Source organism: Corapipo altera, unplaced genomic scaffold, assembly GCF_003945725.1.
Source record: "Corapipo altera isolate COAL_440 unplaced genomic scaffold, ASM394572v1 1, whole genome shotgun sequence".
Classification (NCBI taxonomy): Eukaryota; Metazoa; Chordata; class Aves; order Passeriformes; family Pipridae; genus Corapipo; species Corapipo altera.
The window spans coordinates 7,170,731-7,198,551 of record NW_020884873.1 but is presented as its reverse complement, the minus strand read 5'-3'; the positions used below and the strand labels follow the sequence as shown (position 1 = coordinate 7,198,551).

The following is a 27,821-nucleotide window of genomic DNA, read 5'->3' as shown; positions in this document are numbered from 1 at the left end:
GCATCCCGAGACACTTGTGTTGGCCACACAGATCACAGTTGTTTTGAATTGCATGTGGTAATTTGATTTCTGTTCAAAGAGTGAACTAACATTGAAGTGAGCACAAGTGAAGGCCATTAACTGAGCTCAAGTGAAAAACATTAATTTTAGCATACAGTGTGTCTCAGATTTCTGACTCTGTGTGAGTATGGAGACCTTGTGTGCAAAAGTATCATTTCAAGTTTAGATATTTCCGTGAAAGGGATAAAATGACTGCATTAATGTGTCATTTGGGGCTAGTTTTCTTTACACAAAATGTGGCTGACTGAACGGTTTTTTCTGTTATAAACATTTAGGATTGAACACAGCACTCTGTGTGTATGTGATATGCATTTGTGTATTTACATACATTCACACTGCTATAGACGTGCTAATGTATATATTTACGCTGTTCTGTACTTATATATTACCATTGTGGGTTATATCCTCAGTACTAGCTATGCCATGCATATGGGAGAGCTGACCTTGGAAAAGATACCAAGGGTAATAATAGGCACTGTGGGTAGTGTTTGTGCACTTTCTGGGCATATTAAATGCGCAAACAGTGCATAAATATCAAAGAACACTGTCTTGGAATAATTTCTTTTAAATGCAAAACGTATCAAATGTTAATCTGAGTTGCTTTTTTTATGACTCCCAAAAGGAAAGGGGAAAGTTAGTGGTGAATTAAGTGGATTTTTTTAGTTGATTCTTGTTTCATTTTGTATTATTGCAGAAACTGGAACACAAAGAAGTTTTGGTTGGCTTGTTGTTCCTGGTTTTCCCATTCATCCCAGCCAGCAACCTCTTCTTCAGGGTGGGATTTGTTGTGGCAGAGCGAGTCCTTTACATGCCAAGGTAACTATTGCAATTGAATTTGTTTCTGATGAGACTACTATCTCATTTTCTAAAATCAGGCATGATTACTTCTTCACTTTTAAATACTTCCAACATCACACTGTCACACTGCTAGTTAGTGTATTCTCTGCCTTTTAGTTTTGGTGTGATAGCATGAGAAATTTTACAGTCAGCTGAGAGCAGATTACTTGGCAGGAGCAAAACTACCCAAAATCCCTTTTTTTTTTTTTTTTTAAACATGGATTTTTTTGGTATACTTGTCACAGCTCAATACAGAGATGAGATAGTGTTTCTTGAACATTGTCCCCCAAGATTCTCTTTCTTGGTAGCATTATCAAATCAAATTGTTCAATGTCTTTACTTAAGGACAGTAGCTGAAAAGTTAACCTGTGATATTGTTATTGTTGTATTGTTCAGCTTTCCCACTACATTAGGTGGTCAGGAGCCTATTGCTGTCTTAAAAGGCTGCTGGCTTCAGTTGTGGAATAGGAGCATGAGCAATAGCCTGTAAGCTATTGACTGCATATCTAAGAGTGGAGGATTTGCAGATGTTGAACAGGGTGAGGAAAATCCAGCCACATCTCCATTCCTTGGCCAGTGCCCTGAAATTTCCCACAGCTTTCAGCATCTAACAATTCAGCAGTCTGGGTGCTTCCAGTTGCTTTTACTCAAGGACAACTTTGGGGTGTTACTTCTGACATCTCCACAGTATCCAGACCAGAGGCTGCAGTGGCAGTCAGAGGCCATGCATCCAAGATGCACCAGACCATTGCCCATTTCACAGAAACACAGGCTGGTTGAGGCTGGAAAGGACCTCAGGATCTGATACGAATCCCGTGTGCAAGCAGATCCGGTTGCCTGGGACCATGTACAAACAGCTCTGAGTATGTCCAAAAAGGGAGACTCCACAGCCTTTCTGAGCAACATCTACCACTGCAGTTTGTTCCATCCATGATCATAAATGGATGCTGCATCTTGGATGCTGCAAGTCAGAAAGCCAGCTTCTACCCTTGGATGCAGAGGGCCAACATCAGTTATGTCTAATGGGAACTGCCACTGTGGAGCTGTTGACCAGCACAAGTACCCTATTTCACTCTGGGTTACTTTGTGACAGCTGAAACAAAAGTTTTATTCCACAAAATGTTTAAATTGTATTCCTCAGAAATTGTGGATCCAAATGTCCTAAGAAAAATGCTCATAGATGGTCTTTTGCAAATCTGTATATATTCTGATTGTCATTTGTGTAAGCACTACCATAAAAGGGGTGCTCACTGATGTAAAACTCAGGCTGTGTAGGAGCTATTACATTTATTACAAGCTTCTTATGCAGTAGGGCTGTATTCCTGTGCCTCTATATACTGACATGCTTCTTGGGTCAAATCCTGCTGACTTTGTTCACATCACTAGCCCTTCCTTTGTTTGCTGGGAGTGTACTTGAAAGTATAGTGAGTGAAAGTTGTCCCTCAGAGTTATTTTGCAAATGATACCCTCAACTAATGGATCTTGCATCATTTCAAATTAACTTGGAAATCAGATTGCTTTAAATTCATGTAACAGAAAATGAGGAAACACATGAAAGCGCAAGGCTATTAAGGAAACAGTCAGCTGAGCACAGAGCTGTGTTGAGTGGTTGCTTTTCTGAATCTCAAAAGAACAACTTCGGGGAAATACTTCAGCTGTCAGCAGTTCCTTGTCCTCCTCCAGATGAGACTGCTGATATAATGAGAGGAGGGGCAATGAAGAAGAAAAAAGGGTATGTTTGCACAGAGAAAATTAATCAGCATTAACATGTGTGCATATAGTTTGTATAATGCTTTTCATTTCCCTGAGGGCTTTGCAAATATATGACCTACAAAGTAGGTAATTGATAGTTGCTACTTTTTTTTCTTTTTTCCAGTTAGGAAAACTGAGGCAGGAGGATTTAATGATTACTCTGGAGTAAATCTGTGTCAGGGTCCCTGAATCTCATACTTTGCTCAGATCACTCCTGTCCTGCTTTGCAATATTTGGTTTTTGCTCTTAGCCCAGGCTGGCAGATACCTGGCATGAAAAGGGAAGGCAAACCCTGGCAGTGGATGGGAGAGGTGGGCAGTTTCCAGCCAAAGGATCTGGAGAGAGCTGAGCATCTCTTTTAGCCTCCAAGTGCAAAATGGCATGAGTGATGAGGGAGACTTCTGCGAACATTCATGACTATGGCAGCACAAAAATAACGTGATTTTGTTTTGTTTTGTTTTTCCCCTTGGGAGCATGGCACTTTAGTAACGCTGGCTTTGGGAAGCGTTTGTGTTCTTTATTTAGAACAGCCTTTAGCAATTTTATCATATTACATCTTGAAAAGGGGTTTTCCTATCCTTCACCATTCCTTCTCTAAAACTCAGCAAATCAGAGGTTGTCATTCAGCTTTATTTACACAAAAGTCCTCAGTCAGATGGAGAGGATTCCGTGATTTATGTTTTTGGGCTTATGCTGGAAGGTGCTTTTCTATCTCTGTTTCAAGTAATAGCCCTTTATTAATATTTATGGATGTGACACGGGTATTAATATTTATGGATGTGACAGTTGTCTATGTGTGTCACAGCCTTAAGTCCTAGTTCAGTGTTGCTCAGTCGTTACCTGGGGAAAATGTCAGTCATTTTCTTTTCAATAAAAATTAAGTAAGGACCCAAGAATTTATGTAAAAGATGTTGTAAATAGAAAGAAGCAAGAAATAAGCCTTTTACTTGATGTGTAATTATATGGCTGGGTCTTGTCTTCTGGGGATTGATGGGTATTTGGAACAATTCCTCTTCTATATGCTGCCCTGCCTCAGGGGAGAGGCATATAAGCTATGCCAAAATGGTTCAATGTTTTCTTTAATTGGGTTTAGCTAAACATAAATATTTGGAGAAAATATTTCTTGTATTTATTTTTCATTTGAGGGTTACAAGCACTTACTTGTTTAAATCAGGAATTTTTAATAATAGTATTGCTTTAGCCTGAAAAATTTAATTGAAAAACAACTTGTTGGTTTTTAACTTCAAAATTTTTTTGTTGTTGCTTTATTGCCCATAAGAGGGGAAGGCTTGTTTTCAGGAGGGCAAGAGGTGTGAAATACTTGCCTTGGGAGTGGTGGACAGGATACAACTCTCTACAATTTTTCAAAGAAGCATCACAATAAATAGCTAGATCAGTGAAAGTCTTAAACCAGAGGTTTTCCCCTCTTCAAAGTGTCCGTGTTAACTCTGCTCAGAACACCACAGATAGCATAATTGTTTCAAAATCCAGAACAACTGTGCATCCAGTTATTTTGAGTTGTGAGCAATTTGTCTGTACTTACACAGGAGCACCAGCTCTTCCTCTGTGTAGCTCTTCACCATGCAGAAACAAGGAGAGGCAATGCAAACTCTTGGGCTGTCTAGGAGCTGCCTCCCTCCTGATGGACCAACAGAGCTGGGCTTGCTCTCACCCTGTGGGATCACACCTTGCCTACCACAGCAATTTCTGTGTTTTCTTCATCTTCCACTGCTAGCCTGATAGCAGTGGCTCCTGGCTGAGCTGCTGTATCATAACTGGACAACTTAAACTGTTTTCCCAACCTCATATGAACCAACAAATCAACCAAAACATTGCTACATGGGTTATTTCCAATTTGCTGACAGCAATAGGCAATCCAGTGGTACCTGCACCATTGTTATGGCAGCTCGTTTGTGGTGGGTAATGCAGTGAGTGGGTTGCAGAGTGCACAGTTACTCTTTCCTAGCACAGGCAGTTATGGGTTGCTGTCATTTTTTTTACCAGCTCCTCTCTATATCAAGAGTTGATGTTGCAACCCTAATTGTCGATACCAGAAGATGAGATCACTGCTATATACAGGATGGGATTTGCTTCACCATCCATCTCAAAATCTGCAAGAAAGCCAGTATCCAGAAAAAAAGCACACTTGTATTTTTCAGAACTTAACACATCATGTTAAAGCTTTCCCCACGCCATAGCAAAGCAGGGACCATATGAATTTTTGCCTTTGCATGGAGCATGTTTTCAATTCTTTGTGCTAATGCATATTTAGCAATTAGTGTAATTCTATACATTATTAACTTTTGTGATTGGAGATTAGAAAAAGAATCTGGTAGGTAGTGGGATTGTCTGTAACTTTTATGAACCCTGTAATTCCTGAGCAGAAGTCCCCATTGCTTACAAGGCAGCCAGTTGAGGATGGGATTTACTGCTGCTTCTTTTTGTTGGGAGCATGTTATGTTCTCTACATTATCATCCTTTTCTTAAAGACCAGCTGTGCAATGGAGTGGTGATGTATTTTCGGTTTCCTTTGCTGCTCTTTTTGAGTGGCTTTCTCTTTGCCAATCTTTACTGTTATTTGAAGCTACAAGTTCACCAGGAGCTGAATTTCTGCTTGCCTTTCAGAATTCCTTCAGTATTAGATCAGATCCTGTAAGGGATCATCTGATTTACAGAAGAAGCTTCTCTTTTCAATTGGAGTCAAACACTGACCCCAGCAAAGTCAGCAGTGAAAGTCCCATTGGCTCCATGGAGCCTGTTTATCTTCTCCCTGATCTCAATTCAGCAACATAATTAAGCTTTTTACCAGTTTTCAAGTTAAGTCCATGATTCATTTGGGATTTGTATATGGAATGTAAGCTACACCTGTTCCATTTACTTAAAACAAACATGATTTCATCTATGTACTCTGTTGCTGCTGTTCTTGCAAGGGCCATGGAGCAGCTGAAGTTCAAAAGCAGCGGACTGGATTATATTCCCTGTAATTCAGCTATGGACCTGAGGGCACTGGGAGTGAAAGGGCAGGAATTATGTGATGGCAATCAGACCCCAGGCCCAGCTGAGTCCCTCTTTACTGTGAGGGGGTGCCTGTCCCTGCCCCAGGGTATCAATTTGAGCAGCAGTCTGGAAAATGGCTTGTGGCTGGAGGTGAGGTGGTCAGGACTTCAACTGAGAGAAGTGATTCTGGTTCTGCTTCCCCATCTATGAAATAGAGATAATAACTCCACTCTGCCCTTCAGAAGGGGGCAGAGAGAGTTCTCATTAATTAATGAGAAATAACTCCTTATAGGAAGGCTACATGCTGTGAGCAGCTACCTTGCAGATGTATATCCAAACTTTGCTTCTAGTTTTGGAAGGCTTGCCCGATACCTACTGAACACTTCAAGGAGAAATCAAAGCAGCCATTCCCTGTTAATGCAGGCAAGAAATGTTGAGATGCTAGTGCCATATATTTTGGCAAAAGGCAGTAAAGTTGTAGGAATAAAAACTTGAACTTATTCTGCAAAGCAGAAAAAGATTAGCTCATGGCACATTTGGTCTAGACTGTGGTATTGCATTATTTTAACTAAATTTAAAATATGCTTTTGAGAAATGTGTTGCCTTTTGGACAGGTACAATCGATTCAGGGGAAGGCTAAATTTGTGTGGAGTTATGGACATTAGTGGCTATACTGGAAAGATTTCTGGTTTTGTTGTGATAGATTAAGTTAAAGGAAAACCTTCAAATTCATTTATTCTGCTATTGAAAATTATACAGATAGCTAAAGATATTGATTTTAAAAATAATAAATTAAGTTCATGTCATCTACTTGGTCATGTTGATTAAAAGAAGAGTTCTTATTTACAAGGGCCTTAAGAAGATGCTTTGTGAAATTAAATAGAAAATACTCTTACATGGAGTTTTTGGAGATTTGCAATGGAATTGAATGAAAAATTATGTCCCTACTACAGAATTGCAGAAGTTATTACAGAATTTAAATTAAAACTGTAGCATGCAGACCCTTCCCCACTAAAGCATATAAGATTTAGGGAAATTTCTGTGGAATTCTCATGGCATTGTGTAGGATTTTTCATTGACAAAATGTTTTCTTTCCATAATTCATATAGTAATGAAAAGCCTCAAAGGTTTCTGTATTACCTGTAAATATTTCAGATAGAAATCTTTTGGAAGTGAAATCTTGGACTCAAAGACTCTGATGAAGGGGGCTTGTTTATCACGTGATTTTTTGGAAGGAAAGGAAGGGAAATGTATCCAAATGTTGGAATAGCCTTTCAAGGGTTAGCGGAATCATCAATTTCTAGTCCATATTTTCTCTCTAATAAGGAAGAGTTCCTGCATTTCCTCTAATTACATCACGTTCTGCCTAGAGGACCACATTGCTTGTGGAGGGAAATCATTTTGATGACTTAGCTGATCATGTCTAAGTGTCTTTAATACAGGCCTGCATAGCTTTTAAGTTAGAGCCAATGACAAAGTCTTAACACTAACTCATAAGGTACCCTTCCAAATTAGCTGTATTCTGCCAGTGCTTGTGGTTCTCTGTGTCTTTGTATTACAATCTGCAGCCTATTCCAGGAAAAGCCTGCTTAATTGCAGTGAAAATTTGACATTCTATTCAGCAGACTCAGTAGTAAGTTAAGTACGCTGCCAGTTCCTTAGTGTCACACTGATATTTCTGAGCTGTAAAGCTGGTTTTTTTCCAATGGGATTTTTTTTGTATGTTAAATATTATGCCTTGATGGTGTTCCTTAAGTTTTTTAAAACCTCTAGTAACCAAGAAAAACTTAATCAATTCCAGGTCATCATTACCAAGAGATAGGCAATTTAAACAACGCTTTTCCCCGTTGTCCCCAAAACTCAGTACCAGTGAATGCTGCTAATTGTCTGCATGTGACAGAGACACATCCTCTTTGCCTTTGGACATTTAGTCCAAAACCTGACTGTTAAAACAGGTTTTTCACTGGTAGTACTATCTGATTGAGAAAGTTTTGGTACAACATTTTCCCATGAAAAATATGACATTTCGGTTAACGCAAAACTTTTTGCCAAGGTTTGCTGACTATAATGAAACTTTAGATAAAAAGGTTGGAAACCAAAAGACTTCTCCAAGCCAAGATGGAGTTTACAGTCAAAAGGAGATGAACAACAGAAATGGACAATTGGGTAGAGTGGCCCAGAATTGCCTCTTCGGGGACACACACGCTCATCTGAGAGTTGGGACATCAGGGTTCATCTGCCACACACCAGCATTTCTTCAGGACTGTTGGTGCTGATCTGCACCGTGCTGGACCACTCCACGGCGGCAGTTTAACGTAGACCAGTTCTAGACCCATGATTGCACTCTTGTCCAATTAGCCAGCTTGTGACTTAAACTAGCCTTGTACCAGCTGTGAGGGAAAGTCTTGATCCAGCAGTAAGCTTGGCAGTGCAAAGTAAACTTTTTAAAAACTCTGGAAAATATTTGCACCTGTGGAGTGTGATTGTTTCAGATCAGCACATGGGCTTTCATGGCTGGGGAATTTTGTGGACCCCAAGCTCAAAACTCTGCATATGCACACACTGCACCCCCAACTCTGGGCCTCACCTGGCGCAGTGTTTTGAACCCAGGTGATCCAATTTGCAGGGAGTGCACCAGCTTCTGAGTTTCTGGCTTTTGTGTGTGACTCAGGAAATGTTTTTGTTTGTTGAAAGTTTGGACTTTATGACCTTGGAGGTCTTGTCCAACTTTAATGATTCTGTGATTTTATGACTCAAGTGCAAGCTAACATGCACATGTAAATACACTCTTTTTCTAGATGGAAACGTTTTTTTTTAAAAGTGCAGATTTTATCCTGGCCCAAACAGCTCCAGCTTTGAAAAACTTGACATTTTTCATAAAACAGCATCTTTGCTACTCTGCCAGCACAGCTCATCACTGGAGCTGCGTGCCTGAGAGTGCTTTTTGGGGCAGAAAGAGCCACCCTGGCCATGCTTATTTTTGCCAGTGTTCCTTTCCACATCTGACTGCTCTGGTGAGGCAGGAGCAGCCCGCAGGGCATGCCAAGCGTGCTTTTTGCAATCAATTACTCTCCATTAGAGAAGTGTGAGCAGAGCCGATGAGTTTAACAGGGATGATCTGCCTTTTCCCCTGCAGCAACAGCTCTGCCTGCAAGCTGCATTTCAGCTGACTTTGGCTCTTCCTCTCAGTGTGTTTCCTCTGCTCAGGCTGCAGAGCTGGAATGGCTGGGACTAGGAGCACATAAAGCATGTTGTGCCAGGTAATATATGTGTGGGACTGGGGCTAGGAAGCTTGTGGGGAACTATAAAACTGAGAGAATGTTTGTGTTCAGCATTTGGACCTGGCAGCAGACAGGCTGCGCTCCCCGTTCTCTGAAGGGCAGTATTAGGGTATGTATTTAGTCATGAACACAAGGGTTAAACTTGCTTCAGAGCAGCTTCAAAGTGAGGGTTGGTTTTTATGGAGGGAAAGGGAGTAATCTTAAATAAGTGCTGGAAATCAAGAAGGAGTTTTGCAGCCCAGAAAGAGCCTCCGGGGTGAAATGTCAAAGCCAAGTGCATTTTCTGGTCTCAGTATAATTTTGAGATAATCCCTTTTGTTGCATTAGCAGCCCCTGAACAGGGGAGTGTTTCTTCCATGCTTTGACAGGCTGCTTAGAGGCAACTCTTTTCCAAACTGATAGGTATGCATCTATGCACCTGGATTCTTCTCTGGGCTGAGCTCTGAAATCTGCAGTAACTTCTTTGATGAGATCAGTGGATTTACTCTGAGTTAACATGTGTGTAGTTGAGATTAAATCAGTTTTAAATAACCCACAAACAACTACTTCACAAGTTTTGATATCCACAAAATTACCATTAAGAAGTGTAAGGAAGGTATCTTTTCTGCGTAGTTTCTCCCACCTGTTTCGACTCCTGAAGTTACAGCTCTACCTGGCTGAGTTAGAAAAGGCTGGAGCTGCACTGCTGGTTTACAGGCCTGTTCTCTCAGAACTGCAGCTCTCAGCCTGCTCTGCCCATGCAGTCCTCCATGGAGTGGAAACCTGGAAAGCTGTGCAAAGTCACAACTTGGAAAATACAATAGAATGCCTGACTAGAACATGGTTCTTCAGGAGCTTTCTGCAGCAGTAGGTCTCCAGGCAATTTCTGGAGGAGGTAAGATGGTTTCTGATGCAGGCAGATTGCTGTAGCAGAACATCCTGATAATCTTGGGCTACAGCACTAGCAACACATGTCTTTAATTAGATGCCATCACCAAGAGCCAAATGCAGTGAGAACTGTTCCTGACTTTTACTAAAACGTGAGAGAAACGTGATCCACAGAGTGAGAGCAGAACTGTGTGTAAGCATTGTCAGTAACAGCCTTGCCTTGGGAAAGGAGCCATAATGGCCAAAGGAAAGGCTGAATTTGTAATCGAATTACCCAAGTGTTTGCAAATATTAAGTATCTGCTGTTTTGGCTCTAGTTTTAATTGGGTGATACATGTAGAGCCCCATGGAAAATGGGGTCTGTGTGCCACCTCGTTTCCATCTGCTTGTGCCTCCTATCACTTTGCTTCTTTGCAGGTGGAACAATATTAACCCAAAGAAATTACAGACAAAAATCTGTCATTGCACAGCTCCCTGTGTGCAATCTGCCAAAAAACACATGGCAGTGGCACAGAGGGTTTCCCTGCTGCGTGCATCCCTGCCCTCACTGCAATTCAAGGCATGCCTAAGGTACCACTTTAGTACCTCAGGAGCCTGAAACGTGAGGAAGCATGAAACCATTGGCCTGCTGGCCCATCTGCACAGCTTTCCTGCTGCATCACTGAATTTCTGAAGTCAGAGGTTCTCCCTTAATAAGTGTGCTCATTGTGAGCTCACAGAAAAAAATATTATCATGTTCACCTGCTGGGCTGTTCCTCAGGTCCTGCGTTGCAGGACCCTCGGACCAAGCTTGCATGGACTTTTCACAGTGGGGAACAGTTGCTGTAGCAGGTTGTTGCTTGTCCTATGGAAGAAAAAAAAAGGGAAAAAAAAAGCTTAGCAGTTTTACAGTAACCCAGTGGAAAATGGACTTAAAAGAAGAAAAGTGGGTTGGGGATTTTGCTTGTTTCCCATTGTTTTGGTTTTGCTACAAAGTATTTCAGAAAAGTGCTTGCATGACAATGCCAAGACAAAAGCCCTTCAGGAGAAATGGTTCCCTCCCTAGGAAATGCTAGAGTTAACTAAAAAACCAAACAAACCCCAAACCCACAACCTTGCAGCCTCAATACATATGCAGATAGCTACGAAGATGTCTGGAATGTAGTACTTAAGGACAGGTTTTTCAAGTGGCAAACAGGTCTTTGATGAAAGGTCCTTTTGAGACATTTTCATTTTTTCCTGTAAATGTGTGCAAGTAAAAACTGCTTTCCTGGTGAGCCAGTGGTAAGTTTTGATATGGAGTTGACTCCCTATCACTCTGAGAAAAAAAAAGATGAAGTATTTGAAATGTTCTTTGTGTTTCTGGGTGATGGCAGGGTCATGGCAGAATTAACCACATAGGAAACGTTACCTGGCAAGTTTCCTTCTTGAATTAACTGCAGCCTCACTTGTGTGGCCCTTTCCACCAGGGTACCACGGCTTGGGCTGCTACTGAGTTGCTGAAACTCAGAGCAGCTTCCAAGGGCTTACTTGAAGCCCGATGAGGTGGGGATCAAGGGAAGTGGGATGAACTTGCATATGGGGGGGTGAAACATGATGGTGGAGGGGGCTCTCCAGTGATTGTCAGGGAATGTTGCTGCTGCAGCAGCTCCATCTTTGCAAGCTTGGTGCTTCACTGGTTCAAAACTACATGGTCTCTGTACTAAACCTAATTTCTGTACTGGGACTGCTGAGTCTAGTGTGAAACATGTGTGTTGTAAGGTATGAGGGATTATGTGGTTTTGGAACTAGGAAAACAATAGTAATATAATTATGGGGTATTTTTTGACAGAGGCTATAATACATTGGTGTAGACATTTGTTTTGTTTAGAGCAGACCACGAGATCTGGAGGAGGACTCTGGATTTGCCCTGATTTCATCATAGCTATTTGGCCTTAAGGTAGAAATGTAAAAAGAGATGCAAAAATTACTAAGGATTATGGCTTTGGGGATGTTGCAGGGAATTGTTTTGCAAACTATTTGTGGCATGGAATCACAAATGCACATTCTTTCCTGGGAGCAAAGGACATCTGAGTGCTTTCTGTGCTTCTGGAAGTCCTTGGCCTGCAAAAGACCTGTAGTCAGGAATGTAACATCTGCCCTCGGCCAGGGGATGGGCTTGAACTGACCATGTCATTAAAAAGGCCATGCAAAAAGATGGGGCTCCACCTGACATCTGCACTGAAAGGTCCTAACACGGGTGTGTCCTCCCCACCCTTTCCTTGATGATCTGTGGCAGGAAATGGTCTGAAGTTTTAAGCCAAACTCACCAGGTTCTGAAAATAAAAATATTCATCCAGTTCATGCTATCTGATCCTTCTCCTTCTTTTCCTTTCTTTTGGGTTCCCATGCACTTTGCAGTGCAGGGACATTGACTGTAGGATAGTTAGACTCTAATTGTGGCACAATTCAGTCCTAACTCAGTCCTAACATTATCAAAGTTATCTCTCTCTTATTGAATTGTAAATCATGCTTCAACCTTGCCCATTAACCTTACCAGTGGCAGCTTTGTGGTTTGAAATGCTGGTGCTTCATGAGCTACCTACCCAGCAGCCATTTGGGAACCCATTCTCCTCTGTATTTGGACTTACTGCTGAACCCTATAGTCTTGTTGCCTTGCTGAGTGTGCAGCCTGCTTTTGGGTTACTTACCTGTTTATCTGTTGGAGAGTCCTGTGCTCTGTTGAGCACGATATCTTGGTTTCCATGACATACTCCCCGTGTTATAGGTAAGAGTCCTGGACTGCAGCTTCACTGCCGTGTTTGCCAGTCCCCTTTCAGCAGAGCAAATCAGTTTATTGCCATGTTTCAGGTTCCTGCTCCCCAAGAGGAAGATCGCAGCAGACCTCCCTTACAAAGTGCTTTAGGAAGCCCTGATGGGAAGTGCTATGTGGAGCTGGGCACTGCTACAAACCTGCACTGTGCCAACTGCCAGGGCAGCTGGGTTGGGAGCTGCCATCTGAGCTGAACTCTTACTTCTCCTCACCATCTCTCTGTAACTGTTCTGGCAATGCGCTGCAGATGTTGGAGAACAACCCCTGGAAGCAACACCTTTCCCAGTGGCTGTGTAAGGTGTAATGTGATGCTGGCTGTGCCTCAGACAAGCAGACTGAGTACTGCTGCTAAGGCAGAAATTCCCAACAGCTGGGACAGGATTTGACATAAATACCAAGACATTGACGTTTGCATTTTTTGTTTTCTGGGTGTGTTCACAATTCTGTACAAAGGGCCTGTTCTTGAATATGTGAAGGTGTAGGGAAATTACTTTGAAAACAGCCTTGTGCTAAAGCAATTAAATAATATTTATGTCAGATAATTAATTCCAAGGGAAGGATAAAATTGCAGAAAGGCAAAATAACAGAGTGAAAACCTGTCTGCAGGCTTTTTGAGGCATTTTTTTGTTGGAAAGGGAGGGATTATTACAGAGATCAGCTTTTCAGAGGTTTTAAAGTAGGGTTCAATAGGTATGAGGGCTGGAATGTTTGGCACCGGCATCTCTGTTTGTAGCTCTAAATGCTTGCAGTTAATGTAGGTGCAATAAACATATGTGTGTAAAAGAGTTAACAGAAAAAAACAGTGCAAGTGACACAGAAATGTGTTGCAGTGAAGTGAAAGCATACTTAAGTGAAGAAAATATATAGATAACCACTTCTGAAAAATGGGACAACTCAAAAACAGCAATGAAGGAGTTTTGAATGATAACCAGATCTAATGTTGTCTCTGGATTTGCCCCCTATGTCTGTACTTCTCTGTGTTCTATAAGGCACCTGTACTGTGCCGGCGGCAATGCTGGTGTATCACAGTACGTACTACAGAGGCACTTTTTTCCTCAGTGAAAGGAAGAATTCTTGTCCCTCTCCATTTTTAGGAAGACTAAGCAATAGCAGCGTGCCAGGCTCTCCTAGAGGGCAGAAAAACTATGCTAAGAAGCAGGCACACAGCTCCTCAAATATGGAACGTTTTTCTGATTTCCACACTGACTTTCACCATAACGTGTGCTTTCTTGCAAGGTCACCTCTGATGGGGGAATTGTGTTCTTAGTTTCTCTTACCTCGTAGGAGTCTCACAGGGAAATTGCCCAGATGTTTAGGTACAGACCAGGAAAGACTGTGGATCTCTGACTGGAGTGTGGGTGGGTGTAATTATCTCTCTACCTCCTGCCTACCTTCATTCAAGTGTAGGATTCAGCTGGGGTTCAAGGTGTGCTGGTTTGGGGAGGGGTGCTCTTTTGTCCCTATATATTGGTCGTCCCCAAGTGTTATTCCAGAGCGTTCTGCTCCCTTTTTTTCATCAGGGGGAGCTCCCTGGACTAAGATAGGTTTTAACTGTAACACTAAATCAGATGCTAAGTAATTTGAAGAGTTGTAGATAAGCTAATGAAATTCATTGAGCAACAGAAATTGAAATTCCTTTTGAAAAATGCCGAGTAGAATTAGTGGCTTACTAAGTATGGCAACCGAAAGCACTGGATTTCTAACTCAGAGGGGCATCACTGGAAGAATTAGCATAACTCTTGAATTAAGGTAGATAAATGTGGAATTTATTTAAAGTTATACAGGAATAAGACTTCAGTCCAAATGTGGTTTGTAAAAATGCTGCTGTAGTTATTCCCGGAGAGCCATGGAAGTGCCTGGGGGCTGGGTGCTGGAGAAGACCCGTGTGTTGGTTCATGGAAGGGCAGTAAGGAAGCTCTGCTAGGGCATCTCAGCTGTTCTGGGCTGGGCACTAGAAGGGGTGGGCTGGCCCTCATGCAGAAGGGCAAGACCCAGATGGACTCCTGCCTTTTGACGTGGTCTCTGTCACCCGCTCCTGCTGCGGCGTTGACTACAACACTTGCTCCCCTGCCTCAGCTTCGCAATCTGTAAACTGGAATTAAAAGCTGCCACCACTGGGATTGTTTAGAGACTTCCCTCTGTTAAAATGCTTTTCATTTCCACACTGCTCCAGTAGTGCTCAGTATTACTGTTATTACATGATGCTTTCTTAGCTCGCTGTTCAGAAAGGCAGCTGCCTTCCGCGGGCTGGTGTAAGCTGCCATTATGCTGGGTTGGTATTATGTACGCTACTGTACTTCTGGCATCCGGGTCTATCATTTAGATTAATTTGGAAATTGCGTAGTAACTTGAGGAAATCTGCTGTTGAATTGAAGTTTATTAGCCCAGAAAATATCATTAGTCCAAAACCCCCTGTAATTGCATAATAAACGCGATACTGAATGTTCTTGCATATAAAACAGACTCCTGAAATATAACTTTTGGTACATTTTCCCTTTTTTTTTTTTTTTTTTCCCCAGTATGGGATACTGCATCCTTTTTGTCCACGGTCTAAAAAAGCTGTCTACATGGTTAAATAAATGGAGAATTACTGTTCTGACCCTCTTTGCTTTACTGCTGCTGCTCTTCTCTTGGAAGACGGTGAAACAGAACGAAATCTGGCTGTCACGAGAATCCCTTTTCAGGTATGACTGACCACAAGAGAATACTTACATTTTTATATTGTTTAAAATAAATTTGTTACATGGAATAGTTTTCTTTACCACAAGTCCTGCTACTGATGCATCAATATAATTAATATTTTTATTGTCATAACACCTACTTTCTGTTTTTTGGTGGTTGTACAGAAACTGGTGTCAGCACTTCATATGCTTATGCACAGACTTTGGTTCTGACAATCACGTTTTTAATACGTGCTGTTTTTAAATAATTTTGATTCTGTAGATTTAACAATAGTGCAACACTTTCCTTTTTAAAGACGTAGCAAAAGTTTGTTGCAACCCTCCAGAACACCATAGTAATGCTACTGAATATATTGAATTTTCTATAGCAATGTTCTAATGACAAAAATGAAATGCCATGAAGTGCTGAACCTAATGTACCATATTTCATTTTATTTGATTACTCTTTGCCAAACAGCTCTCTTTACAACCTCATTTATGTATTTTCTTGCATTGAAACAGACTGTTTCATTTTGTGTTTTGCTAGAAAATGTATTGCATTTGCCTCCAGCTGCTTTCAGCAGTTGTCTAATTGTGAAGTAATTGCAGAAACACAGGTGATCTGCACATGGGTTGCTTAGCTTTATTTTCTAACTTATTAGCCAGAGCAAAGTTTAATTTATGCAGCACTGAAAGTATGAAATTTTTTTTATGTGTAACCTTTGGTCTTCAGGAAACACTACTGAAGTCATTGGAGCTCTGTAAGTGGGACTTATAAAAAAAATCTGGAATAGAGGTTTCTTCCCTCTGCCATGATTCACTGCCTGTCTCCCTGAAACACTCTTTGCTGTTCAAACAGCAGCCATGGTGACCGGTCTGGGCTCACATAGCAATCCACATGAGACGCACCTCTAGTCCAAACCTTCTGGCTAACAATGGCCACTTGGAAAAAAGTAGGATGATTTCCAAGTTGGACAACCCTCTTACTGAAAGGGAGACAGGAATATGACAGTTCCATGTGCTGATTTGCAGGCATCATATGGTATTGTGTGTTGCATATGGCTATGGTTAAACCCATGTTTAAGAATGATGAGGTCAAACGGGAGCAGATGACAGGAGGACACTTCCTCCTGCTAAGGAGCACTCTTGGGATGATATGGGGTGCCAGGGGCTCTGTTGTAGAAGACAAAAAAAAGGGTAAGATTTTGTCTGCTTAGTTGGGTGCAAATGGATTTCTGTCCTTCCTATTTCCATTCAAAACAGGGCGACCGTCAAATTCCAAAGCCATGCCAATGCTTCAATGCAGCACTGAGCTGGGGCTAACACACCTTGCCTCAAGGGAGGGATTTGGGGTAGCCCAGTGGCTTGGTTTGAGCTGGCTCACTCTTCAGCTCAGGTCTTTTGGGGACACTTGCAGGAAAGAGATCTGCCCTGGTCTTTTGAGAAGACAAGAAAATTGTAGATGTGTTCCTGCTGGGTCACCTCGTATTTTGGCTTGCCCCTGAGAGCAATCAGCAGCAGCTGCCGAGAAAAGCAATGTAAGAACAGGGCCAGCAACAATGATGCCTCTCTCCAGTTCTTTCCCAGCTTGCAGTAATCTGCAGTTTAAAGACTTCCTGAGTCAGGAGTTACTTGCTATTTTTGCTTTTAACAGCCACTGATGGACTTTTCTTCCATAATGTCTCTGACTGCTTTTTCAAATCTATTTATAGTTTTGGCTTCTACAGCATCCTGTGCACTGGGCTCTGTCGTTAAATTACACAGTGTGCGCACTAAGATTTCCCTTCTGTGTCCTCTGAGCCTTCCGCCTGATTATCTGGTTTGTTGTCCCCTAGTTCTGGTGTGTACTCTGAATGAGTAGTGAGTAACTATCAGCTTGTCACTTAGGATAAAGGCACTTCTGTGCCTTCAACCCCCATGTCCTCACCCAAGGCTGTCTCCTTTTCATGCTAGAATCTGCTGGATTTGAACTCTCCTCATATGGAAGCTGTGCATTTCTGCTCCCTCTTGTCAGTCTTTGCTGGATACTTTCAAACTCTGATCCATCCTTTTGAGAAGGAGACCAGAATCTCCTTTCAAGAGATATATGCAGCACAGAAACGTAGGAATGCTTTCTTGTTTGTATTCTCTTCTCCTACTAAATCCTGATCTTCTACTTGCCTTGGGTGATAATTTCACGGCACTGTCCATACAAACCCCCAAGACACCTACTGTGATTGGAAATATTTGATTTATAGACATCAATCTGTGTACACACTCTCTGATACTTGTGTCTGTACCAGAATTGCGTTTCATGTGCCATTTTCTTGCCCAGGCTTCAATACTGTGGGATCCTTCTGTGACAAAGTGTAGTTAGTTTTAATGCCTGCTGTGTGATTCATATCGGTGTCACCAGCAAACGTGTTGCCTCCCTGTTTGCTCCCTTTTCAAGGTCCTTTGTGAACATGGGAAGCAGCTGAGATGCCATCACACATCCCTGGAGAGCCCTGCTTGCAGTCTTCTCCAGTTGTGAAAACTGTTCTCATGCTCTTTCCTTGCTGTCTTCCAATTAGGTATTTATTCAGGAGTGGACCTTCCCTCTTACCCCATGATGCCTTGAAGAAATTGGAAGTCTTCAAGTGAGGGATTTTATCAAAAAAACCCTCTTTGAACATTTAAGTGCACAACACTGATGTTTTTGATTTTGATTGACTTGGGCTATATTTAAATATACATAAAAGCTTTCTATAGTTTCAGTACCAGGTACCTGTTGAATCTATCAACGAACAACAGATCTGCCCAACAAACTTCTTTCTGCAGTATACAAGGCTAATTCTTCCCTGTTGGACTGTAGTTACCCAGAAGTTTGCTAAAACTAGGCTTAATTATGGGTTTTCCCAAATAACCTGGAGTGGAAATCAGACTTGCTGCTCTGTTTTCCCCCCAAGATCCCTTCCCTGGAGCCAAATGATATCATGTTCATCACCTCCCATTCCTCTAGCACCAGTTTCATTTAAACTATAGGCTACCTACCGCAGCTAGTAGCTCCATGCTTGATTTCCTTTGGATGCATACTACCAGGCCCAATGGATTTATAGCTGTTCTTGGTGTTGATTTGTTTAAAAGCCTCTTTTACTGCCACTTCAGTTGCAGACAGTGCTTCAGTCTTGCTCCTGTGAGGAAAGGCTCCTGTGTGGCAACCTCCTTCGGTTTCCCTGTAGTGAGCACTGGTGCAGGGAATCCATTTAGCTTTTCTGCTGTAGTCTTTTCTTTTTCAAGCACTACTTTTAGACCTCCATCATCTATTTGCCTTAGGGGATCTTTGGCAGGTTTCCTCTGTCTTATGTATTCCATTATTAGCTTTGATGGCTTTAGCAAGTTTTTCTTTAAATCTCTCTTGGTCTGCCTAATTATGGTTTATGTTAACTGGCTGACGTTTATGCTCTTTTCCTTTTTCATTCTTTAGCTCTGTGTTCACTTTTTAAATGGTGTTTTTCATTTCTCATTTCTCGCAGCTTTATTTACTGTTCTGTTTACCCTTATTGGCCTTTTTGTTGTCCTTTTAAGATCTTCTTTGATAGGGGTTACACATCTCTCCAAGTATCTATTGTGCTAGGACCCTTCTTGTTGATGGGAAGGAAATGCAAAAGAAGAATAGTATAGCAAGAAGCTAATGTCATCCTGGGAGTGAGAGATCTCCTCTTTGGGGCAGAAGGAGGAGGCTGTATATAGCTGATGAGTAGAGGAGAGAGAAGTGGGTGGAGATACATGAAACAGGAGTAGATTTAAATGGACAGAAGCAGAAGAGGAGATAAGGAACAGTAAAAGAGGTATAAGGGAAAATAATAACAAAACAGAGCTAATCTGTAGATGTGGGAAAGAAGACATAAATCAACCTACTTAGTAGTCTCTGTGTGTTGAAGTTGGTTTTTTTCCAAGAACTATGCGCTGAGAGAATCTTTACTCACATTCCTAGTTCTTCATTCCTCTTTCTGTTACTGCGTTAATTAATTACTACTTTTCCCCTCCACTTAGTTTTTTTCCTTCACCTCTACTTTTCATTCTTCCATTTGCTTGGATGTGTTTCTTCAGAGTCAATCTGTCTTGATTCCCTTCGCTGGGGCCTGTTCTGTTAAATATGCTTTTCCTGTGCTGGTCCAGGAGATGTTTTTGTACTCAGTGTGTTACTAGTTTTGTGCTTGTACCCCACTCTGTCCCTTTCTTAAGACTTGCCCTGATTTGACATTGTGTGGCAATGCTGTTGCCAGTCTCAATCTCCAGCCCAGAGACCAAGTTTTCTGGATACAGAAATCCTGCCAGGTCCTGGCTGAAAGCAGCAGTGTGGGGAAGGATGGTGCTGTCTCAGAAAATTATGCACCTCCACATAGGTGCACAAGCATATGTACAAGGGCTAAATAAGAAGCAAATAAACCACAAGTATAAAAAGTGGCTAAATATTTAGAGATCTAAATATTTGAGGCGTATTATTCTAAGACATCTCCAGAAGCCCCAAGCAGTTTGTCTTACTGTATTGGCAGGTGGGCAGAGAGGACTTATTTGTTAATTATTTAAGAAATTACCCTATTGAGTGAATGCACAGGCTAGAAGGTCAGTCTCCACAGACTCCAGCTGCGGTCAGTGTTAATGTCTGAAGCCAGGGAAAGGGAGGTGAGGGCTGTGGGCTGACCTCTGCATCCACTATACTGACCTTTTCAAGGTTTGTCGAGCTGCCATGTTTCCTGTTGCTCCTGGAAAGCATCTGCATGCACTGCCCACGTTTGTGACAGAGCCTGGAAACATGCCAGGCTCACTTGTAACCAGCAAAGGAACTGTATAAAAGTGACACTTTCTTAGTCACCAGTTCTCCTTCCCAAGCCAGGTCTGGTGACTTCAGTAATTTACAAAAACTGCCCCAGCCCCGAATGCAACATAAACTGCTGTGTTTTTTTGTTAATTCTGAAAGCTCACTCAGCTGAGGAGAGCAAGTCCCAGTGCATTTTGTACATCTTCTATAGGACAGTTTAATATGGCCCAACATCGATATCTTGTGAAATCAATAAAAGGGTAGGAGGCCAAGGAAAGCGATTGTTTGTGTCATCCAGAGAATAATTTGCTATAGAGAACATTTATTGATGATAATGATTCCCAAAGCAGAGGAGATCCCATCGGTTTTCCAGGGCTCCTGCTGAGGCAGGAGTGACCTCATTTCCTTGCAAAATGAGCACTTTTCATATGGAAATCACAGAAAATCAGTGAAGCCTCTGCCTGCACCCAGTCACTTTGAAGAGCAGAACATGCACTTAGGAAAACATCAGAGGGGATCACAGGAGACTTTTCCCAACCAAAGTGGAATTTGGATAATGCTGGTATTTGAGGTTGGAAAGTATCAGTGGTATTTTATTTCTCTGATTTATGGGTAATAGGTTTTTGCCTTTCCATGGAGAGGAAGTGTTACGTAAAAGGTTTGCCTATTGTTTATTTTTCTTTTATGTCACTTACTACTGTCGTAGAAGTCAAAAGGGAAGGAAATCCTCTGGAGAAGTGATGTCCCATCTCAGTGGGCTTGTTTCTGGCTGAAGCCAGATCAGTGCCATAGGTTTCCAGAAGGGCATGCTTGTGCTGGGCTGGGGAACAGGGAAATAGGAGGGTTTGGAAAAGCACGTTGGAAAGTTATATTGGAATTGTGAGAGACTGGGGGCTTGTGGGAAGAGAAATGGAAAAAACATCGTGTTCTACTTTGTTATTTATACTCCACCCTTTCCTTCTTGGCTTTCACTATGGACATTATTGTTTCCTCTGTCAATGAGCAAACAGTGTTCTTAACTGGTCAAGAGTCAGTTAGCAGGAGTGTTTGCCTAAACTCTCCTGAAAATTCCCCTCTGGGTCCGACACTGTATTTGCTGCTACCTCCCACAGTGCAGAGACTCCAAGCAGCCTCAGTCATTGCTATGTGCATTTGCAAAATGAAACACCCCCCTTCCCGCCTGTGCAAGGAGAATAAATAGGTCAGGGAGTGTGATGCAGAAGACATCTTAAGAACCCAAACCCACTTCTGCCTTTCCTATGTCACCCCCACCACCAGCAGAAGCATGCAGATGAAAGAAGCTTTATTAGTGATGTTTTAATAAGTGGGACCAGCAGAATTAAAAATAAATTCTACTTAAAGGGAAACAGTCCAGAATTAAAATATTCAAACATATGCATCTTACTCTTAAAACTGTATCTCATTAGAACTGAAGTGCTTGTGCATATGCAATGTACTCCTCACTGTTAACTCAGTCTGCTCTGTTTCAGCAGAGGCTGTAGCAGAGCCAGCAACTCATTTTATGTAGCTCTGAGAGAGCAGCAGTTTTGAGTGCTGTGTCTCTGCCTGTAATGCTGGTGCTGATGTAATGAAACCCTCTTTGTATAAGAATTAATATTCCAGTAATGCCCAGAGGTTGTAAGCTTGTAGTTAATAGCTCCCAAGGCCAGTGAAAATTAACACAGCCATAGCAGTCACACATTACTTGCTTCTGGTGCAGTATATCTTTGTGAAAACTAATATAGAAAATCATTCTCTTAAGAATAGCATCAATTAACTGATTTAATTCAGCGATTAGTCACAAAATGTCTTATTCCTGTAGTGCTCCCACTAAGTAATTTGGAAATACCTGACGATTAGGAAGCCAAATGCAAGGTGTATTTTTAATTTCAGCAGGCAAACCGTGGCTGTGATGGGTGGAACTCCATAAGGCTGCTGTGGGCAAAGCTTTGGAAGCTCTCTCAAGTAGGCCTTAGCGATGCTTGATACCACTGGCTGCTGATAACCAAAGGGGTTTGCCACTGCAATTCCTCAGCACCATTTTACAATGAAATCCCTGACAAAGGGTTTCTGCAGCTCTGGGTGCATTCTTTCCATGGGATAGGGTGTGCACCCCGCTGTAGGGGCTGTGTGTGACCCTGTCTCATTATGATTGACTTCCATGCTCACCAAAGTTAAACAGGAGAGACAGACAAGGCAAAGCAACAAGACTTGGGAATTTTCTAATCCTTGCTTTTCCTACCTGAAGTAACAGGGTTAGAGATGCTGAGTGTTGAAAAGCGAGCAGCTGGCAGGAATCTGCTTGTGAGCAAGAAACACTTCTTTGTCTGCTTTTACATGAACAAATTTATCTGTCCTTATTTCCTGTTACCTCAGAGAGCCCCCATTTATGTACTGGAAAGGATTCCCCCATTAAACAGAGGACTGACTTCTCTGGATTCTTGCAGGGGAAATGTTTCCATGGTGTACATGCTCCTGTGATTTCTTTCTCTCTTTAACCTTGAAACAGCATTTCCTCTAGCTATGCAAGGTGTACCTTGCTTTCTGCGCTCTCAATTAAGTAAATAAGCATATGCTTGCTCTTCTTCTTTTGTCTTTGTGCTCTCATTATTAATTCCAAATGTTGAGTTCAGTCTACACGTGTCAGGGGAGATGAAGGGGAGGGATGGGGTGGCTGTGCAGCCAGATATCCTTGGTCATATGTTATAATGCCAGAGTGTTAGGACTTGCCACACAGGGGTGAGAGTCCCATTAGCCCTCACCTCCCGGCCATACTCTGCTCAGTGCTAAGCAGTGCATAAGTGCTGGCTGGGTATTGGACTATGCCATGCCTCCCCTCTAGTGGCTGATGCATATGGAAAAGATACCTTCTTTTTGGTATCTGCAGCTGGCATGTTTAAATTAAGATTTTCATAAAGGGCTTCATGAAACTCAAGTTTTAGCAGGGACACTGTTATTAGAAGGTACTACATGCTTTCCCTCTAAATATTAGCTTTTTTTTTTGGGGGGGGTGTCTTTCAGTTGAATAATTCAGATTTTAAAATACAACAGCATCTGGCCACGGGGAGTGTTGCAGTGTTGGTGCTAGAAATGCCTGTGGTGACAGCAGCCAGGAGAAGTTGAATTGCTGCCACGTATTTATGTCTGCCCGGGGCACTCGGTGTACCAGCGCGTGGGACAAGCTTGGGGTTATAACATGAGTTGTGTTGACAAAAGTGCACAGGAGGTGACAAGGTGCTCAAATTACGAGCAAGCTTTTCAGGGAAAGGGACCATGAGAAGAAGGTGGGCCTAGGGGAAGGTGGGGTAACCTGGCTGCTAACACTGTGCTGCTTCTGTTCCTCTCCGCAGCTCAGGAGTGAAGACCCTGCCCCACAATGCCAAGGTGCACTACAACTACGCCAATTTTCTGAAGGACCAGGGCCGTAACATCGAGGCAATCTACCACTACAAAACTGCTCTCAAGTAAGTCCCCTGGGGACCTGCTGGGGTTCTGGCTGTGCGGTGCAGCCTGCTGTTAACCCGTCCAGTTCCTGACAGGCATGGGGCAAATTGCCTGCTCCTCAGCCCCGGCTCTGGGGAGCAGCTTGGCTTTCAGAGCCTGGGAAAGTTCTCTGGCTCGGTGTTTGTGTGTAATTAAATGAAGTAACCTGGCTTCCCTCCAGCTCCACGTGTGTGTATGTATGTGTGTGTATGTGTGTGTGCGTGCACTTCAATATATGAGATAGAAATGTTACCATAGCTACACGTTGAGCAATGAGGTGTCACTTACGCAGCTGAAGGTGTGCTGGTAAGCAGGAGGTAGTTGTCCTAAATGCATTTTCAGGTTCCTGGGCCATTTATCTTAGTAAATTGTTAATGGTGCATGCCTGGAAAATGTCAGTGCGGTAGCCATCTGAAGTGCAGTAACAATAATAGTGCTCAGTACTTGTATTGAGGCTTCTGTCCACAGAGCTTTGCATGAACACTAAACTAATTGATCCTGAAAATGCTCCTGTGCAGTCATAGGGCAAATATCATTGCTGTGGTTCTGTACACGGGGAAGCTGAAGCGGGAGGATGAGGTTGCCTTGCCTAGAGATGAATGGTAAATCAAGGACCAGGGCTGGGCTTGTAATATGGGACATATCCTGTGGTGTCTCTGAAGGACCCTTCCTTCACTCACAGATGGGGTCATTCCCTGCCAGCAGCTTCCCTCTGCTTGCCATTCCTGCCAGTGCTGTTGGTGCAGCTCAGCTGGGGCATCAACTGCTCTCTGCTGCCCAGGCACCACTCACTGCACCAAACAGGTCACCTCAGTTCCCCAAACCTCTCCACTTTGCTCCTTGGGGCTTGGGAGAAGGGACAGCCCCTCTGGGGAATGAGTGCAGGGAAAACGGTGTGGGGAATGGGGTGGTAGCAAATGAAATAGTGTGCAGATAATGTTTTCAGGAATAGAAACATATTTGGGAAGGACAGACAAAGTGAGAAGTAGCTCTAATGGATAGCAAGGGCAAAGCTCAGCTCCAATAGGGCATGTCAGGAGGTGCAAGAAAGGTTCTTTCCTGACATGTGGTGTGACAGAAAACTCCAGAAATTACATGTATGTTTTGTCTTTTGGCCAGATGACAGGGTTATGATAAAGGCTTTCTGAGGGCTCCTAACCCACCCAGGTTAAGCTGGGAGGACTGGAGTTCATTGTCACTGATGAGGGCCTGAACCTGGGTGAAGGTGATTTTTAGCTTTTTTGAGCAGCATCCTGTTCTGTGTTACCATGCTGGGCATTTAGGAAGCCATTTAGAAAAAAACTCCTATTTTTTTAATGTTTCCAGGAATGGAAAATCCAGCACAACCATCAATAAACTGTACTGAAGGTTAATTACCTTGGCTGTTGAAAATGTCCTCCTTTATTTTTAGACTGATTTGTGTAACACCAGCTTCCAGTCATTGAATTTGTTTACACCTTTCAATACCGCACTGAATATCCCATTGCTAAAAGTCTGTTTTCTGTAGAATGATCCCTTAACATCCCTTAACCTGCTGCTGGTGTTTTCAGTGTTATGTGAGCTTCTGCAGTCCTCCAGTCCATCTTCTAGCTAGTCTCTCACCTTTCTCCAAGATACCAGAAAAGCCTATTTCAAGTTAAAAAGAAAGAGGGACTAACAAAAATTATCCAAGCCCTGCAATGAATGTGCTAGTACACAGAGTAATGTAACTGCTCCTGCCAACATTGCCTCTGCTTGTGTAAATGGGATTTGCTGACAAAAGATTTTGCCCTTCTCTAACTCAGCAGCACCCATTTATTATAATTATAATGCTGTTTTCTGCTCTGCAGTATTTCAATTATGAAAGAGTCTGGTTTGAGAACTGATTGCAAACATTTTCTCAACTGTATTAGATAGCACAGTTTGTGTTGATGGTATTGTTTATAGAGCATCTGAAGCCTGGGCAGGGCTTGGAGCCACACAGAACCAGCCGTGCTCCATGTCTCAGTGGCAACAGTGCTAGTGCTTCACTTGCTTCAGTAATTTCGGGATTAGTTGGCACTTTGGAAAAGCAAAGCTCTGCCTCCACCTGGCATATTTGCTTTCTGATTCAATAGTGCAGACCAGGAGTTGAGAGCCTCCTGCTGGCTCCATCACTGGGAAGCTGCACTACTTGTTCCTATCATCTTGTAATCTCTGCACTTAGACTTTCCTTATTCTGGCCCCTTCTTCCCACTCTGTCACAGGGAAATTATTTGGTGCCTCTGTAATAAGAAATAGAACAGTGTCAGCAAAAAGTGTAGCGAGTTCTCCTGTTGAGAATTACATTCCATGTTTTCCCCTCAGACAGACATGTCTGAAATGCCCGGAGTTGTGTGTGGGCCTTGCAGCCTCCACTGGGTTCCTATATATTATGGCTGTGTTGAAGTGCTGGAGAAGGTGCTGGGTGTGGGACAGGCAGCATGTTGATGGATATAGTGGAAGACCTTAGACAGGTATCACAGAAAACAGATGTGACATCCAAGCTGTTTATCCATCCTCACAGACACCAGCTCTTCAATTGCTGCTCTGATTGTAGACCAATTTCTACATTTAGGGAGAAGGAAGTAGTATCTGTAATACCCTGACCAGATTTTGATGATTTAGGGTATTTTGGCTTGACCTGGGAAGCTGAATTACCATGCTGTAAATTTCCTCATCAGGGAGTAGGCAGATCAGCAGCTGAGGTATTTGCACAGCAAGCTTCCATGATTTCCCCCAGGTACCCCTCACTGAGTGTCTGCTCTCCAAGTGAGTCCAGGTGGTTACATACTCCCCAGGTTACAGAAAACCCAAGCTACTCAAGAGGCTTCACAATCCGGTGGCGGCACCATCAGAAGTTCAGAAGATAAAAATATTATATCTGCCTAGAGCTCAGTGAGCAGATCAAAAGGGAATTAATAAGGAAATGGAGTCAATAAGGACATGGGCTGTTGCTGCCCAGGAGCTCCTGGGAGGTAGGAAAGGGAGAGCGGTATTGCCTCATACCAGCTCCATCTGAGGCATGTGGGGGATGGCTCATCCGCTGTTCCAGCTTGCTTCTAAAGCTTGTGCCAAATGACAGGCCAGGTCTGCTTGATCTCTGGTGAATGAGTTAATTGTTTGCTAAACAAAAGTGATCTTGTCAGTGGGCACCCCTGCTGCTTGAACCGAATGCAATTACCATTCCACCAACATAAGGATGCGCTTCCATGCACTCCTGCTCTGCCAGAAGTGCTGATTGCCATGTGGCTGTTAAGCAGAGCAACCCATTGCTCCTGTGAAATTGTAGCTATATCTGTTGGAAAAAATGTTGAAGTGGGCACAGGCTACCTAATGAAATAATAGGAATTGATACTAAATCCTAGGAAGGTTGATCCCCAGTGCTTTAATTGCTTGCTCCCATTCCTGCTTTCAAAGGCAGGTGGGATCCTCTGCTGGCATATGTTGGTGTAACTCTGTTAGCTTCAGGACAGATAAGTGGTGGAGAAGAAGCATGTGTTTTCTCTCATAGTGAAACTGCAGGGCAGGTTTCCAAGGGAAACATGGCAATCAATCCCAACAACCACCCATTGATGCCATTGCAGGTGGCCCATCAGAAAACTCATTCCTCACCCCAACCCAGGGGCCAGTGACACAACACCCTGACCTAGCCAGACAGGTAATTAGTGCAATCTAGTTATGCTGTGGGGGAAACGAAAACTGAAATGAAATGCAAAAATGGAGAATGACATTTGATTTGAAGATGGCAAGAATGAAAAGAAAAAAGTTCTGCATATGTAGGAAAAACTCCTCCTATATATGTAGTTCCTAAAAGACAGCCCTTTGGAGATGCAAGATGAGTTACCCATAAAACAGACCTGATGAACAGCTGGCATTCTGCAACTGGAGAGTGGGTTATAAACCTTTCAGCTTACCTATAGTAAAACAAGAAAAACACAGTACTGGATTAGACTGCTTCACTGGTTTGCCAGACATAAGGTAGTGACCTCAGGAGATACTTGCTGTTTTTTTTCCTGCAGAAACTAAAGGCCAGAAATACTCTGTCTGAGGCGTGTGTTGACCATGGCTGCTCTGAAAGCTGGCCTTAACATTCTTGCTGCTGCTTCTGCTGCAGGTTTGAGGCTGCTGTTAGGAATTTCAGAAAACCTCTGCTCCTGGAGATCAAACAGTGATGATCTTATCTGAAATAGAACTTGTCTTGCCACTCTCCCGTTTATGAGTGGGAATATGAGGTTGTGCAGCCTCACGCAAACAGGAAGAACAACTCTGATGTGCTAATGAAGACGTTTTTGCCACTGTTGATAGTAACC

General features: G+C 42.7%; 1 protein-coding gene across 1 annotated transcript in view; it reads left to right on the top strand.

The window, feature by feature from the left end:
• TMTC1 (transmembrane and tetratricopeptide repeat containing 1) overlaps positions 1 to 27,821 on the top strand; it is a gene marked incomplete at its 5' end in the record, with an annotated part of 145,716 nt that overhangs the window by 82,285 nt on the left and 35,610 nt on the right. The window contains 3 exons of the mRNA XM_027661528.1: positions 755 to 876; positions 15,105 to 15,269; positions 23,379 to 23,492. Coding sequence (XP_027517329.1) covers positions 755 to 876; positions 15,105 to 15,269; positions 23,379 to 23,492 — 401 coding nt within the window. The remainder of the gene's footprint in view (positions 1 to 754; positions 877 to 15,104; positions 15,270 to 23,378; positions 23,493 to 27,821) is intronic.